Here is a 16,394-nt window from a genome sequence, read left to right on the forward strand (position 1 = left end):
AGAGAGGGGAGGGATGGAGGGAAGAAGAGAGGGAGAGAAAGAAGAGAGCCAGAGGGGGAGAGAGAGAGAGAGTGTGTGTGTGTGTGTGAGAGAGAGAGAGAGAGAGAGGAAGAGCGAGGGAGAGGGGAGGAGGGAGAGGGGAGGAGAGGGAGAGAAAAAAGAGGCGGTAGGTAAAGAGAGAGGAAGGGGAGAGAGAAAGGGAGAGGGGAGTAAGGAAGGATAGAGAGAGGAGGAGAGAGGAAGAGAGAGGAGGAGGGAGGAAGAGAGAGGAGAGGGGAGAGAGAGAAAGGGGAGGAAGAGAGATGGAGGGGAGAGAATGAGAGAGAGAGAGGGAAGAAAAGGAGAAAGGAGTGAGAGAGAGAAAGAGAGAAAGGGGGAAGAAGGGAGAAAGGGAGAGGGGGAGAGGAAGAGAGAGGAAAAAAACAAACAGGGAAGAGACAAACAAACCAAGACTATACAGCCTGACAACTGTGTCTCTCTACAACATACAACATTCAGTCCACTATTGTGAGTATCTCAAACACCAAGCAACAGTGAAGCAAGCAGTGTTATTAAACATTAACAGCTATCTTAGCACCATGTAATTTATTTCATAAATATGTGCTGGGATCTTCAGAATGAAGATTGTGATGAGAGAGACTGGTTTTACAAAGCAAAATAGGCTCTTTTGTTCTATATTAAAAGCAGACCTCACTGGATTAGGTAGATATTCCACAGCACTGAAACATAAAACATTAAACAAGGGGCACCACGGTAGCGTGGAGGTTAGCATGACGCTATTACAGCTCGGGGTGTTGGAATTTGGAGTTCAATTCCAGCAGCAGCTGTAAGGAGTTTGTACGCTGTCCCCGTGAATCACATGGGTTTCGTCTGGGAGCTGTGGTTTCCTCCCACAATCCAAAAACATACGGGTTGGTAGGCTGATTGGTCACTGTAAATTATCCTGTGATTAGGCTAGGGTTAAATCGGAGGGTTGCTGGGCGATTAGGCTCATTGGGCCAGAAAGGCCTGTTCTGTGCTGTATCTCTAAATAAAAAAAAACACACACACAAAATGCTGGAGGAATTCAGCAGGTCAGGCAGCATCTAAGGAGGGGAATAATCAGTCGACAATTTGGACCGAGACCCTTCATCAGGACTGGAAAGGAGGGGAGGTAGAGGCCAGAATAAGAAATTGAGGGGAAGGGAAGCAGCACAAGCTGCCAGTTGATAGGTGAGAACCAGGTGAGAGGGAAAATAGTGCGTGGAAGACTGGGGATGATGTGACAGGCTAGGTGGTGATAGGAAGTGGTTTATATAGTCTGACTTAAGGTTGGTAGAAAGTAATAAATATAATTAATAAAGGAGTGAGCAGCAGGGCAGCCTAACACTTTGTAGTGGCAATGATCTGGGTTCGATTCCCTCTGCTGTCTGGGTTCCCTCCAGGTGTTCTGGAGGAAACCCAGAGTCCAAAGACGTACGGGTTTTGTAGGTTAATTGGTCACATGGGTATAATTGTACAGCGTGGGCTTTGTTGCTCCTGCTACCATGCCGTATCTCTGAAATGCAATCTAAATCTAATCGAAAATACGTACAAAATATAGGTAAGAAAGCAATGATAATGCCACTAGAGGTGACAGCAGTACTTTTTTTTGGCACGTTTGATGAAAATGTGCAAAGCAGTGAATTATGCTGGTGGACTTAATTAGGTTGTAGCACTGAAGTTGAGAATTATATCTATTGCTTTGTCAAACCTAACCCTGCCATTTGAAGCTAAAACAAACCCCTTAAATTATTTAACAGTGTTGTTGAAGAACATTTGACAGCAGCAGTTCATATTTTGGCTTTCCAGTTCCAACGAAGGGCCTTGGCCCAGAACTCTACTCCCCTCCAGAGAAGCTACCTGACCTGCTAGTTCCTCCAGCATTTTGTGTACGTTGCTCTGAATTGCCAGCATCTGCAGAGTCTCTTGTGTTTATCATTTTTTACTTGTCCAATTTGTTATTTTTCTACCTCTTTCCTGAGGCGGTGCGTAGCCTCAGATTATAGTCTCCAATGAATCACATTCCTAAACGATGATTTTAGAACGTTCCAGCAACTGTGTCACAAAGTCCAGTGGAGTTTGTTCACGGTTATTAAGGGAACATACACAAGCACAGATAACAGCAGGAGGACAGGAATGTGCATACAACTAGAACAGGAAACTAAATCTGAAACTGGGTAAAAACCACTTCCAACATAATAACTATTACTTGTTCTATTTCTCTGAGATTTTTTTTGCAGAACCTCTGATAAATTTGCCAGGACAACATGCAAAAGTGAGAGTTTTTGCTTAAAGGCCAGCAATATCATGAAGGATCTCACCCACCTTCTTTATGGATTATTTCTCCCACTCCCATCAGGGAAGTGGCTACGTAGCATCCACACCAGGACCACCAGACTCAAAAACAGTTAATTTGCCAAGCGGTGAGGCTGATCAACACCTCCACCCACTAACCCAGCCCTCTACAACCCACCACCTCTAAATCCACATCATCCAGCATCACTTTATGAATATACATAACAATTACTTGTACATTGTGTTTTATAGGATTACTTTTAGATTTACATTTATTGTTATGTTTTTGCTGCATTGGATCCGGAGTAACAACCATTTTGTTCTCCTTTACCCTCCTATACTGAAGAATGACAATAAACTATCCCGAATTTTAAAGCCTAAGATAAACCTGATGTGATTCTGGAAGGCAGATTTGTACGTATGGTAGCATCAAAAAGGACAGAGAGTTTGTGCAGAGACTGGAAGTGAAAAATCACTGTTCCGTCACTGTGTCCTGTTTGTTGGCTGAAAGCTCCCAACCACACTATGGCTAGCAAATACATTACTGATGGATTAAACATCAACTGTTTATTCATTTCCACTCGTGTTGCCTGACCTACTCAGTTCCTCCAGTATTTTGTGTATGTTGCTCTGAATTTCCAACATCTGCAGAATCTATAGTATCTTATTGGTGCCTGCTGACTGCTGAAACTCACCAGCTCGCAGGAGAATTTTATTACACTGTGTGAGACTGTTAATTTCCCTTTCGGGGGGAGTAAACAGTTGATGTTTCAGACCCTTCATCAAGGCTTGAAACGTTAAATGTTTATTCCCCTCCATAGATGCTGCCAGACCTGCTGAGTTCCTCCATCATTTTGAATGTGTTGCTCTGGATTTCCAGCATCTGCAGAATTGTGTGTGTGTGTGTGTGTGTGTGTGTGTGTGTGTGTAGGATGAAATGCACTGGTTAAAGAAGAAATCTCATTTTGATAGCATAACGTGGCAATATGTACACAAGACATAAGACCATAAGACACGGGAGCAGAATTAGGCCAATCAGCCCATTGAATCTGCTCCACTATAATAAATTTTGACTGATTTATTATTCCTTTCAACCCCATTCTCCTGCCATCTCTCTGTAACCTTTGACACCCTGACCAATTAAGAACCTGACAACCTCTGCTGTAAATATACCCAATGGCTTGGTCTCCACAGCCGTCTTGGCAATGAATTCCACAGATTCACCACCCTCTGATTAAAGAAATTCCTTCTCAGCTCCATTCTAGATGGACGCCCCTCTATTCGGAGAATGTTAGGATATGTTAATAAATATCAGCTACATAAAGTATATACACAGCTGGGACTGACGCTTGGCTAATAATCATAAGAGCAGAAGATACAGTCGAAAGGCATTGTTTACAATGCAATAAAACAAAAGGGTCTGGGGTATGCAGTGAGGGAGAGGTTCTAACTGCCTGGTCAGCAACATGTGTTTCCCTTGCCAGCCACCCACTGTTACTTTACTGACAAGCATTTGGCTTCATCTTTATGACCTGCTTCAAGCATTCAAATTCCCAAATGTGGAAAAGATTACTCTCCTGCTCCCAGAATTCTTTTTTGAAGTTGATTCCTACCAGCGGGATGGAAACTATCAAGTAACCCAAACTGACTTTAAAGTGACCATGTACAGATGCTTCGCTTTGCAATTAACCAAGAATATTCATTCCGCAAAAAAAAAATTCCTGCAATTTTCACCAGGTATTCCACCCCAAAAAGAAATTCAACGTTCGGTATGCTTCACAGAACGGGCGACCCACGTTTAATTCTTGCCGCTGCTTGTAAGGAGTACGTCCTCCCCATGACTGCGTGGATTTCCTCCGGGTGTTCCAGTTTCCTCCCAGGTTCTGAAGACGTACTGGTTGGTAGGTTAATTGGTCATTGTAATTGTCTTGTGATTAAGAAAGGATTAAATTGTGGGATCGCTCGAAGGACTGGAAGGGTCTATTCTGCATGGTATCTCAATAAATAAATTCTTCTCTCACTTCTTTCTAATCCAAAGAACACCTTGTACCACAAATTATTTTCCTCACAAATTAAAATCAAAATAAATGCTTTGGAAATGGAACTTACACCAGCGATCACACTCCGAAAAAAATCAATGTTCATTCTTCCTCTGGTTTTTATTGTTCCAAGGAACATCTTGAACCAGAATTTAAAATTCCTCTATAAATCCATAAATTAATATCGTGCCACGGTGGTGCAGCAGTTAGCATAGTGCTATTGCAGCTCAGGGTGTCAGAGTTCAGAGTTCAATTGCAACATCATCTGTAGGGAGTTTGTATGTTTCTCCCCATCAAGCGCGTGGGTTTCCTCTGGGTGCTCTGGTTTCCTCCCACAGTCCAAAGATGTACAGAGTAATAGGGTAATTGATTATTGTAAATGGTCCTGTGATTAGACTAATGTTAATTAGATGGGTTGTTGGACAGCACAGCTCATTGGGGCTGAAGGGCCTGTTCCACGTTGTTTCTCTAAATAAAGAAGTAAATGCTTTGGCAAATACTTCTCATGATTACAAACAACAGACATGGTGAAACTACAACATTTTTTGGCAATCAACTTGAAGTGGTCAAAAGCATTTTCTTGTCAAATTCTTTTAGTCTTTTAAAAGCTTTCAAATTTCCTTTACTTCCCGAGAAAGCTAAGGAAATTTGGCCTGTCCCCTAAAATCCTCACTAATTTTTATAGATGCACCGTAGAAAGCATTCTTCTGGGGTGCATCACAACCTGGTATGGAAGTTGTCCTGTCCAAGACCGGAAGAAGCTGCAGAAGATCGTGAACACAGCCCAGCACATCACACAAACCAATCTTCCATCCTTGGACTCACTTTACACCGCACGCTGTCGGAGCAGTGCTGCCAGGATAATCAAGGACATGACCTACCTAGCCAACACACTTTTCATCCCTCTTCCCTCCGGGAGAAGGCTCAGGAGCTTGAAGATTCGTATGGCCAGATTTGGGAACAGCTTCTTTCCAACTGTGGTAAGATTGCTGAACAGATCCTGACCCGAATCTGGGCCATACCCTCCAAATATCTGGACCTGCCTCTCGGTATTTTTGCACTACCTTACTTTCCGTTTTCTATTTATGATTTATAAATTAAATTTTTAATATTTACTATCGATTTTTACTCCAGGGAGCATGAAGAGCAGAATCAAATATCGCTGTGATGATTGTACGCTCTAGTATCAATTGTTTGGCGACAATAAAGTATAAAGTATAAAGGCTAAAATATTTTGGTGAGGGTGTTAAAACACAGGTACCTGAAGGAAACAGATTACTGTGTCAGTCAAGAGGTAGAGCTATAACTTACAGCAATGCTATCCTTATGGACCTTGTTTCTTAAGCCATCTCCTCATAACACCTCACGATGAATTGCAAGTTCAACAGGAAGAAGGACCCCCTTGATATTTACAAGCCTCACCAAGCACTTGCAGGTTAGTTGTTAGAGGAACACTGTTAGATATTGAAGTGTTTTTCTTGATTATTTCAAGGTGCAGATGTCCACTGGGAGTGCTGTGGCAGGTGCTGTCAGGCATTTTCCTGACTTCAAAGCTTCTATACAAAACGCTTGCTTCTAGAAATTGGGTACAATGGTTGGCATTCCCTCAGGATTAAAGTTAGAGCAGGAGAATGATGTATGGCAAGCAAATAAACATATCATCTGTCCACAGGGAATACTTCACAGTTGGGAAGGATACGAGAAGCGTGCACCGTAGCATAGCTATTAATGTGATGCTAATACAGCTTGGGGCGTTGGATTTCGGAGTTCAATCCCAGGGTCCTCTGTAAGGAGTTTGTACGTCCTCCTCATGGAATGCAAGAGTTTCCTCCCATAATTACCATAATTACCTCATGGATACTCAGTAAAATGCAGTTTTGTGGACTAGACACTGGCAAATAAAACTCCTGTTCTGGGCTGATCAGAAAGCCATTGAAAATTGTTTTCTTTTATTAAGTCTCAACCACAGTGGCTTCACTGTGATGCCTACACAGTTCAACCACCTCAAGATCAAGATCCAAGTTGATTTATCACTGTTACATTGAAACATAGAGCGAAATGCATCGTTTGTGTTAACAACCAATACAAGTGTGTGCTGGGGGCAGCCCAAAAGCGTTGCTACACATCCCAGCGCCAACATAGCATACCAACAATGCTCAGCAGAACAAGGCAGAGCACACCAAACAACAACAGCAAAACAAACCCCTTTCCTCCCTCCCAACCACCCACCCACACACATCACAGTCCTCTAACCCCAGGACAGGCCGTCTTTTTTGGCCTCCGGCCTCCAGTGCATGCGGACACATAGACACCGGGCCTTCGACTTTGTCAGGAGAAATAACAGATCTTTGATATCAGATTACACTAATCTTTTTTCCCCGCACAAAAAAACACTTGTTCTTGTAAAACACGCAGGACATTGACTGTGGCTACACCCTAAACATTACTATCAATACTCAAAGCCTGTCCAAGCTGCTGTATATTCTCAAAAGGAAAATCAAGCTGATTGTTGCAAATGCTTCCAAATAAATTACTTCAAACTCCAAAACCTCTATAGAAAATTATGTGAAGTATTTATGAAATATATTAAATGGAAAGGTAAGATAAATGGTATTTACACATCTATGTTTAACTACCAAATTAAAAGCCGCTGAGTACATGCAATGTATTAGCATTTGTAGACGGATAACTTTCAGGCAGGTGTTCACATAGATGCTCACCATTAAAGAATGTCTGTTGGTTGACAGCAGACCTGTCCCATATCCTGATCCCAAGCCACCCATTGGTCCATTGTGTGACGCTCCTATTAAATTCTGCAAATCGCTATGGCTACTGGGCATGGCTGTCGACGGTCCCACGGCGTGGTTCCGCAGGACGTGTATGGCATCGTCTAATCTCTCCAGGCGGTCTTCAATCCGGGTTTGCTAAAAAAAAAATTAAAAATCTGTAATCAAAAGCCACATAAATATTCTCAGTTATTTCACTGATTGAGATTTATGGTTCTTTTAAAGCTTAATAATACTTTAAACTTGTCAGGGCTGATCATAAATGTAATGTACAACAACACACACAAAATGCTGGAGGAGCTAAACAGGTCAGGCAGTATCTATGGATGGAAATACACAGTCAATATTTTAGGCTAAGAAGCTTCAGCAGGACTGATGTTCATAAGTCAATAAATGTAACATAATTAGTTAATATTAATTAAAGAAAAATATTTGTCTAGAAATTTGACTCTGTCATTTTATAAACACCATCTCTCCCACATTTGAATTGGAATTGGGAAATGGCGCGGCGCAGGAAAACAGGTTAGTACCAAATAGATGGGCTGAAGGGCCTGTTTCTGTGCTCTAGTGTTCTGTGACTCTATTCCCAGCATCTGTAAAATCTCTTATGTGTGTAAATGGAACATATGCAGTTCCTACTGATCATAGACAAATATTATATGTGGGTAGCACGGGAGCATACCTTTACCTAATTCTAACCATGACTGTGACATGGGTTCAATTGTGGCTGCTGTCTGTAAAGGGTTTGTACGTTTTTCCTCTGACTGCATGGATCTCCTCTGGGCGCTCCTGTTTCCTCCCACTTTCCAAAGGCACTTGGGTTATTAGGGTAATTGGTCACATGGGTGTATTTGGGCGGTCTGGGCTTGCTGGGGCAGAAGGGCCTTGTTACTGTGCAGTATCTCTAAATAAACAAAGATTTTTATCTGGAAATCTGACCCACTGTTTTCTTCATTTTATGTGGAGATCTCCGATCGAATCACTTCATGCATGCCTTGTCTGCACCCGTTTCCTGTCAAAGTCCTGCCCCACAGGGAGTTGGTGCAGACACCTCTCTGCACAATTCACCCGGATTTCTCTGTCATCTATGGTCTCACTTTCAAGGACTCTACAACTCGTCTTCTTTCTTTCTATCTATCTATTTATATTTGCACAGTTTGTTTTCTTTGGCACAGTGGTTGTTTGTCAATCTTTGTGGTTTTTCACTGATTAATGTACTCATCTGTAATACTGTGAATGTCTGCAAGAAAATGAATTTCTGAGCAGTATATGGTGACATATACCTACTTCCTTCAGAATAAATTTACATTGAATATTAGAATTTACTTTGAACTTTAATACCTTTAAAGATATTACACATCAGATCTGATAGGCTTCTCAGTGGAAACATTCCTTTGCTAATTGCCAATCAGAACACTAAGTCAGCCAATACAACCTGAAAAGCTGCCATCCGATGCATGTCTCAAGCACTCGCAAATTGGGCAGATGAATGAGGGGGGAAAGTCCACTATGAGCATCTGTTGATTAAAGATTAACTTTATTTGTCACATGTATATCAAAACACACAGTGAAATGCATGAAATCAAATTAGTGAGGATCACGACGAGCAGCCCGCAAGTTTCACCATGCTTCTGGTGCCAATACAGCATGCCCATAACTCACTAAGTATGGATTGTGGGAGGAAACCGGAGCACCTGGAGAAGACGCACACAGTCACAGGGAGAATGTGCAATCTCCTTACAGACTGTGGGACCCTGATCTTACAGCTGGCACTAGGCTACCGGCTCACTGCTTAAATATGAAAGTGTATTTCCAGTCCCAATAAAGGGTCTCGGCCCGAAATGTCGACTGTTTATTCCCCACCATAGATGCTGCCTGACCTGCTGAGTTCCTCCAGAATTTGTTTGTGTTGCTCTGGATTTCCAGCATCTGCAGAATCTCTACTGTTTTATAAATAAAAACACCTTCAGTATTCTGATACTTGGATCGCACTGAAATCAGCTGTTCCTCAGTCATATTGCATTCAGCTAATACTTCAAAAATGTCATGATATTGCACCTCAAACAGACAACATTTTCTAAAGATTTACCTTAATTTGGTGGAGTATGGGGGTGTATAGGGTGTCCAGGAAGGGGCAGCACTTTTAGAGAAGGGGGTTGTTGTGTCCATTCCAGGGCCTCTCACTCACCTTCGGTCCCCACCGGACAATCACCTCTCACCTGTGGCTCCAAGTAGCTGTTTGCATGTGACAGCGGCCATACTCCTGTACACCCCTTCGACAGGCGGGCTAAATCAGGTGAAGGTAGCTGGCGGGCCTCAAACCTCGGCGAGACAGGGACATGCCTGTCCTAGCATGGGAAGTCAGCCCTATCGGACTAGATGGATGAGATGAACAGGGAGATCCAACGGTCATGAAGGTGGTTCTGCAACGTTCCATGGAGAGCAAAAGGCATGACAAGGCAGAGAAGAAATCATGGTCCTCCACTGCAATCAAGGAAGACCTCAGCTTGTGACAACTACTCGGACCCCAGGATCCAGACTTCCAAGGTCATGAGAGCGGAACTGTCTCAGTGTGATGGCTTTTCCAATTTAAAAACTCTCCTGCACAGGTCTCCTGTCGATGTTGGACATGGCAGGCAACCAACCACAGAGGTATGAAAGAGCAAAGCACAGATTTACTTATCCCATGAAAAGACTTTTCTAGACACTACCAGATCAAATATGTGAATGGATTAGTGAGTCCAACAATCTTTTGGTTGAACATTAGACAATTTCTTTCATTCATAGACCTACCAAAGAGTGAAGTGGGCCTTCGTAATTAGGAGAGGATGGACCCTGGCCTCCATTTCTAGACCACACAGAGGTACCTGCTAAAAGTAGATAACAGAATTAAAAATTCGGTGTGCGAGATGAAAACAAAAGAGGGGAAATAACTCAACAGACCAATAGTAGATAAGGTTGTTAATAAGGCACATGGTGTGTTGGATTTGCAAGATCTCTGGTGTTTATGATTTGGCCTTCATTAGTTGAGACGACTGAGTTAAAGAGTGGGGAGGTAATGTTGCAGCTCTATAAACCCCTAGTTAGACCACATTTGGAATATTGTGTTCAGTTCGAGATGCCTCATTATAGGAATGACGTGGAAGCTTTAGAAAAGGTGCAGAGGAGATTCACGGGGATGCTGTCAGAATTGGACTGCATGTCCTGTGAGGACAGGCTGAATGAGCTAGGGCTTTTACATCACTAGCAAGTCACCTCTCATCCTCCTTTCTCTTTGGATTTGACAGAGGTGCACCTGATGATACAATAATCTAGAACGGAAAATCCAACAAAAAGTAGTGGAAATGGCCCAGTCCATCTTGTGTAAAGACCTCCCTGTCATTGAGCACATCTACATGGAGCGCTGTTGCAGTAATGCAGCATCTATCGTCAAGGACTCACACCATCAGGTAGTGGTAGGGGCAGATACATTAGGGACTCTTAACTGGGCACATGGATGACAGAAAAGTGAAGTGTTATCTAGGAGGGAAGTGTTAGAATGATGTTAGTAGGTTGAGAGGTCAACCGAACATCAAGGTCAAAATGGCTAGTACTGTGCTGCAATGTTCTGCACCTAATGGCCTCTGTACACCTGCTTGTTAAGGTAAATGTCTAATCAGCTAATCATGTGGCAGCAACTCAATGCATAAAAGCACGCAGGCATGGTCAAGAGGTTCAGTTGTTCAGAAAAAACTACAGAATGGGGAATAAATGTGATCTAAGTGACTTTCACCATAGAATGATTGTTGGTGCCAGATGGGGTGGTTTGAGGATCTTTGAAACTGCTGATCTTCTGGAATCTTCACACACAACAATCTCTAGAGTTTACAGAGAACGGTGAGAAAAACAAAAGGACATCCAGTGAGCTCTGTGGGTGAAAACGCCTCGTTAATGAGAGAGATCAGAGGGGTATGGCCAGACTGGTTTAAACTGACAGTAACAAAAATAACCACGTGTTACAACAGTGGTGTACAGAAGGGCATCTCCGAATGCACAATACATTGATGTGGATGGGCTACAGCAGCAGAAGACCACTAACAAAAATAAATACAACTAGTTTCCACTTCATTAAGTATCTCCAGTACTCAAAACATATGGTCGCCTTGTCTGTAAGGAGGGTGGACTATTTTACCTGTGAGAGTTGGCGGAGATCCAACAGGCGTTGATGGATTGGAAGGGAAACTGGTGTTAGTGTGGTCTGGTGAGTAGATCTATAAAACAAAACCAGAAATTGTTTCATTAACAGAAGAGATTATCACAGTGTACGTACAGTGGTATACAATGACAATGCAGGGAGGCTGTTCTTTTCGAACTATACTGATTATTTGTCATCAACACTATATAAACTGTGGGTCCATTTGTTCTAATGTTGAGATTTTGCATTTCATGCAAATTTTCAGCTGTTTAGCGGTACTTTTCCCAAGTGTGAAAGATGCAAAAATGCAAGTTTTTTTTTAATCCCAGTGCAGTTTATGATATGAAGTCTGAAAAATGGATTTGGTATGGATCACAAAGAGAGCAACTTGCAGTAAGGATGGTGGGAAGTGGGTGTGAGAAGCAGAGGGAAAGATCTCTTACTCTCTTATGCACAGCCGTGCAGATGGTTAGTATGCTATTGTGGGTCAAAGGGCCTCTAAAGTGCTCTATTGTTCTGTGTTCTATGTTCAGAATCAGGTTTAATATCACTGGTATATGTCGTCAAATTTGTTGATTTACGGCAGCATTACATTGCAATACATAATAATAAAAATAAAAAATTACAATAATAAATATATTCATATAAAATTAAATTTAATAAGCAGTGCAAAAACAGAGAGAGAAAAAAAGAAAACAATGGTGAGGTAGTGTACATGGGTTCATTGTCCATTCAGAAATCTGATGGCAGAGGGGAGGAAGCTGTTCCTAAAATGCTGAGTGTCGGTCTTCAGGCTCCTGTAACTCCTCCAATGGTACAGTCAGAATCAGAATCAGAATCATGTTTAATATCACTGACAAATGTGCAATGTGCTGTTTTGCAGCATCAGCACAGTACAATACAAGCTCCTGTACCTCATCCCTGATGGTAGCAACGAGAAGAGGGCATGTCCTGGTGATGGGGTCATGCCTTAATGATGCATGCCGCCTTTCTGAGGCGTCACTGTTTGAAGATGTTCTCGATGCTGAAGATGCTCCACCATAGCTGAATGTTCCCTTTTCCATCCATCAATGGAGTGTGGAATCCATGCACTGATTTTCCAGCTCTGTCCTGAACTATTGCAGCTTTTTGGTTCCTACTTTCTGGATGGTGGGGTGCAGATATGTCTCTAGCAAAGGAAGTTTAAGGCGCTCCTTCCTTCCTCTAGCCTGCAGGCCAGCCTTGGGCCAGGTGAAGCCGTTGCTTAGCGCCCCCGCCCCCCCCCACCAGTCAGAGTCACCTGAAGCCATGGAAGCAGGTAGTGACACCAGGCAGACAATCTCTGAAGAGTATTGATAATGGCCCAGAAAAAGGCAATGGCGAATCATTTCTGCAGAAAAATTTGCCAAGAACAATCGTGGTCATGGAAACATGGAAAGACCATGATTGCCTATGTTACATGACATGGCATACAATGAACAAACTCCCAATTCAATCAGGGCCCTCGTCTCTATTCTATTCCAACTCACTGAGGCCCAGTTTCTCAGACTTCCTTCCAACTTGCTTGGGTCCCAGATCCCAGGCCTCCTTCCAATTCACTCCCAAGGACCAATTTACTGGGCTCACTGGGAAATGTGACACACACTATTCCTCATCAGGGGATCAGCAGTGGAAAAGGAGAGCAGTTTCAAGTTCCTAGGTGTCAACATCCCTGAAGATGTATCCTGGAACCAACATAGAGATCCAATTAAGACCATTAGACCATAAGATATAGGAGCAGAAGTAGGCCATTCAGCCCATCAAGCCTGCTCCACCATTCAATCATGGGCTGATCCAATTCTTCCAGTCATCCCCACTCCCCTGCCTTCTCCCCATACCCTTTGATGCCCTGGCTAATCAAGAACCTATCTATCTTTGTCTTAAATGCACTCAATGACTTGGTCTCCACAGCTGCTCGTGGCAACAAATTCCACAGATTTATCACCCACTGATTAATGTAATTTCTCCACATCTCTGTTCCAAATGAATGTCCTTCAATCCTGAAGTAGTACCCTCTTGTCCTGGACTACCCTACCATGGCAAATAACTTTGCCAGATCTAATCTGTTCAGGCCTTTTAGCATTTGGAATGTTTCTATGAGATCCCCCCTCATTCTCCTGAACTCCAGGGAATACAGCCCAAGAGCTGCCAGACGTTCCTCATACGGTAACCCTTTCACTCCCGGAATTATTCTTGTGAATCTTCTCTGAACCCTCCCCAATGTCAGTATATCCTTTCTAAAACAGGTCTACAGTTTCCTTTCTGCTGCCTCTTAAATAGCGGAGTCACATTTGCAATTTTCCAGTCATCCGGTACAATGCCAGAATCTATCAATTCTTGAAAGATCATTGTTAATGCCTCCCCCTCCGCAATCTCTCCAGCTACTTCCTTCAGAACCCAAGGGTGCATTCCATCAGGTTCAGGAGATTTATCCACCCTCAGAGTTTAAGTTTCCTGAGCACCTTCTCATTCGTAATTTTCACTGCACATACTTCACTTCCCTGACACTCTTGAATGTCCAGTCTACTGCAGGTGTCTTCCACTGTGAAGACGCATTCAGTTCCTCTGCCATCTCTGCGTCTCTCATTACAATATCTCCAGCGTCATTTTCTATCGGTCCTATATCTACTGTCAGCTCTGTATACTTAAAAAAGCTTCTCAGCCGCCAGCTTCCTTTCAAAATACATCTTTTCCTTCCTAATGACCTTCTTAGTTTCCTTCTGAAAGTTTTTAAAAGCTTCCCAATCCTCTAACTTCCCACCGGCTTTGGCTTCCTTGTATGCCCTCTCTTTTGCTTTTACTTTGGCTCTGACTTCACTTGTCAGCCATGTCAGTCCTACTTCCATTCGAAAATTTCTTCTTACTTGGAATATATCTGTCTTGCACTTCCCTCATTTTTCGCAGAAACTCCAGCCATTGCTGCTCTGCTGTCCTTCCTGCAAATGTCCCTTTCCAGTCGACTTCAGCCAGTTCCCCTCTCATGCCATTGTAATTTCCTTTATTCCACTGAAATACTCACACATTGGAATTTAATTTCTCTTTCTCAAATTTCAAAGTGAACTCGATCATATCGTGATCACTGTTCCCTAAAGGTCCCTTAACCGTAAGCTCTCTTATCTCTTCCGGATCATTGCACAACATCCAATCCAGCACAGCCAATCCCCTAGCGGGCTCAGCAACAAGCTGTTCTAAAAAGTCATCCCTTAGACATTCTACAAATTCTCTCTCTTGAGGTCCAGTACTGACCTGGTTTTCCCAATCCACTTCCATGTTAAAATCCCCAACGACTATCATGACATTGTCCTTCTGACATGCCTTTTCTATCTCCTGCTGTAATTTGTAATCCACATCCCGGCTGCTGTTTGGAGGCCTGTATACAACTGCCATTAGGGTCCTTTTACCCTTGCTACTCCTTAACTCAACCCATAGAGACTCTACACTTTCTGATCCTATGTCATTACAAAGGAGTTTGTTTGAGAAGACCTGATATGTCACCAAAGACAGATGGAAATTGCTACAGGTGTACCATGGAGATCAATCTAACTGATTACATCGCACTCTGGTATGGACGGGCCATCACACAGGATCATAAAAAGCAGGGGAAAGTTGCAAACTCAGCCGGCTTCCATCATGGGCACTAGCCCTGCCCCAGCATCAAGTATATCTTCAAAATATGATGTCTCAAGAAGACAGCATCTATTATTAAGGATCCGCATCACCCAAGACATGCCCTCTTCTCATTGCTACCAACACAGAGAGGTACACGAGCCAGAAGACACAAACTCAACATTTTGGGAACAGTTTCTTCCTCTCCGCCATCAGGTTTCTGAATGGACTATAAACCCACGAATACTACCTCACTATTTCTTCTTCTTTATTTTTGCACTACTTAGTTTAATTTTAAGAGACTACTAGACAGGTATATGGAAGAATCTAAGGTGGGGGCTTATATGGGAGGCAGGGTTTGAGGGTCGGCACAAAATTGTGGGCCGAAGGGCCTGTACTGTGCTGTACTATTCTATGTTCTATCTATGTTCTACGTTAATGTAAACTTCTTATTGTCATTTACAGTGTTTTTTATTATGAATTTCAATGTACTGCTGCCACAAAACAACAAACTTTATGACATATGCCCGTGATATTAAACCTAATTCTGATTCTGGATTGTAATAGAACACTGTGTTACACGTAATAAAGATAGATTAAAAACGTGTTGGGATATGGATAGGAGGAGTAATATCTGACTGCAAGTTTGGCATCTCTTTAAATCCTGAGGTGGGCCAAATTATTGGGAGTTTTACTCTATGTAAATATAATAACAGCATTGTGCCAAGGAGTTTCTGGAGCTATCCTTAGAGCAGATAATAACATTAAAAAATTAAATACAAAATCCAGTCAGACAGCCAAGAAGTTTGTATTAAATATGTTACACCCACAAGTAATCATTTATCAGAATCAGAATTAGGTGTTTTATCACCAACATACGTAGGGAAATCTGTTGTTATGTGGCAGAGGTACAGTGCAAGATAAAAAAGTACTATTAGTTACAAAAAATAAATTAATAAGTAATCCAAATGCAGATACCCTGTTTGGTATGGTTCTATTAAATATTTGTAAGTGTTTTGTGGTTCCACTTTTACATGATTACTAGATTTGTACAGATTCCTTAAGGCTGTCATAGCCGGGGGAGTTAATGGGATAAGCTCCCACTAACTATTAAATGCTCCTGTGGATCAAACAGCCTCCGACAACCAAGTCGAGCTCCCGGCCTTCACATGTGCTTTAGCTACTAAGTTCTGTTTCTACTGACAGGAGAAAGGACAAACATGAGTTACTGGCATCTTAGCACCAATCACACTGGGCAGATGGGGTTCATCAGCCATGGCTGGCATCTCATCTAGAAGGAGAACTCTGATCTCAAACTTCTGCTGCCTTGTGGTTATACCCACTCATGGGAAAATTTCAGAGCTGGAGTCTCTAAGGCAGTCCTATGTTGAGTTCAGTGCCAAATTTTAACTCCTGCAACGCTGCTAGTGCCAAACTATGTCAGTCTCTGCCGTA

At 42.6% G+C, this 16,394-nt stretch overlaps 1 protein-coding gene across 15 annotated transcripts in view; it reads right to left on the reverse strand.

The window, feature by feature from the left end:
- LOC134343853 (transcription factor 4-like) overlaps positions 1-16,394 on the reverse strand; it is a 685,533-nt gene that overhangs the window by 65,609 nt on the left and 603,530 nt on the right. For all 15 annotated transcript variants that reach the window (XM_063042647.1, XM_063042643.1, XM_063042646.1 and 12 more), the window contains 3 exons: positions 11,313-11,391; positions 9,935-10,011; positions 7,076-7,279 (listed from right to left, as the gene is read on the reverse strand). In XM_063042647.1, coding sequence (XP_062898717.1) covers positions 7,076-7,279; positions 9,935-10,011; positions 11,313-11,391 — 360 coding nt within the window. The remainder of the gene's footprint in view (positions 1-7,075; positions 7,280-9,934; positions 10,012-11,312; positions 11,392-16,394) is intronic.

This window comes from Mobula hypostoma, chromosome 3 (genome assembly GCF_963921235.1).
Source record: "Mobula hypostoma chromosome 3, sMobHyp1.1, whole genome shotgun sequence".
Classification (NCBI taxonomy): Eukaryota; Metazoa; Chordata; class Chondrichthyes; order Myliobatiformes; family Myliobatidae; genus Mobula; species Mobula hypostoma.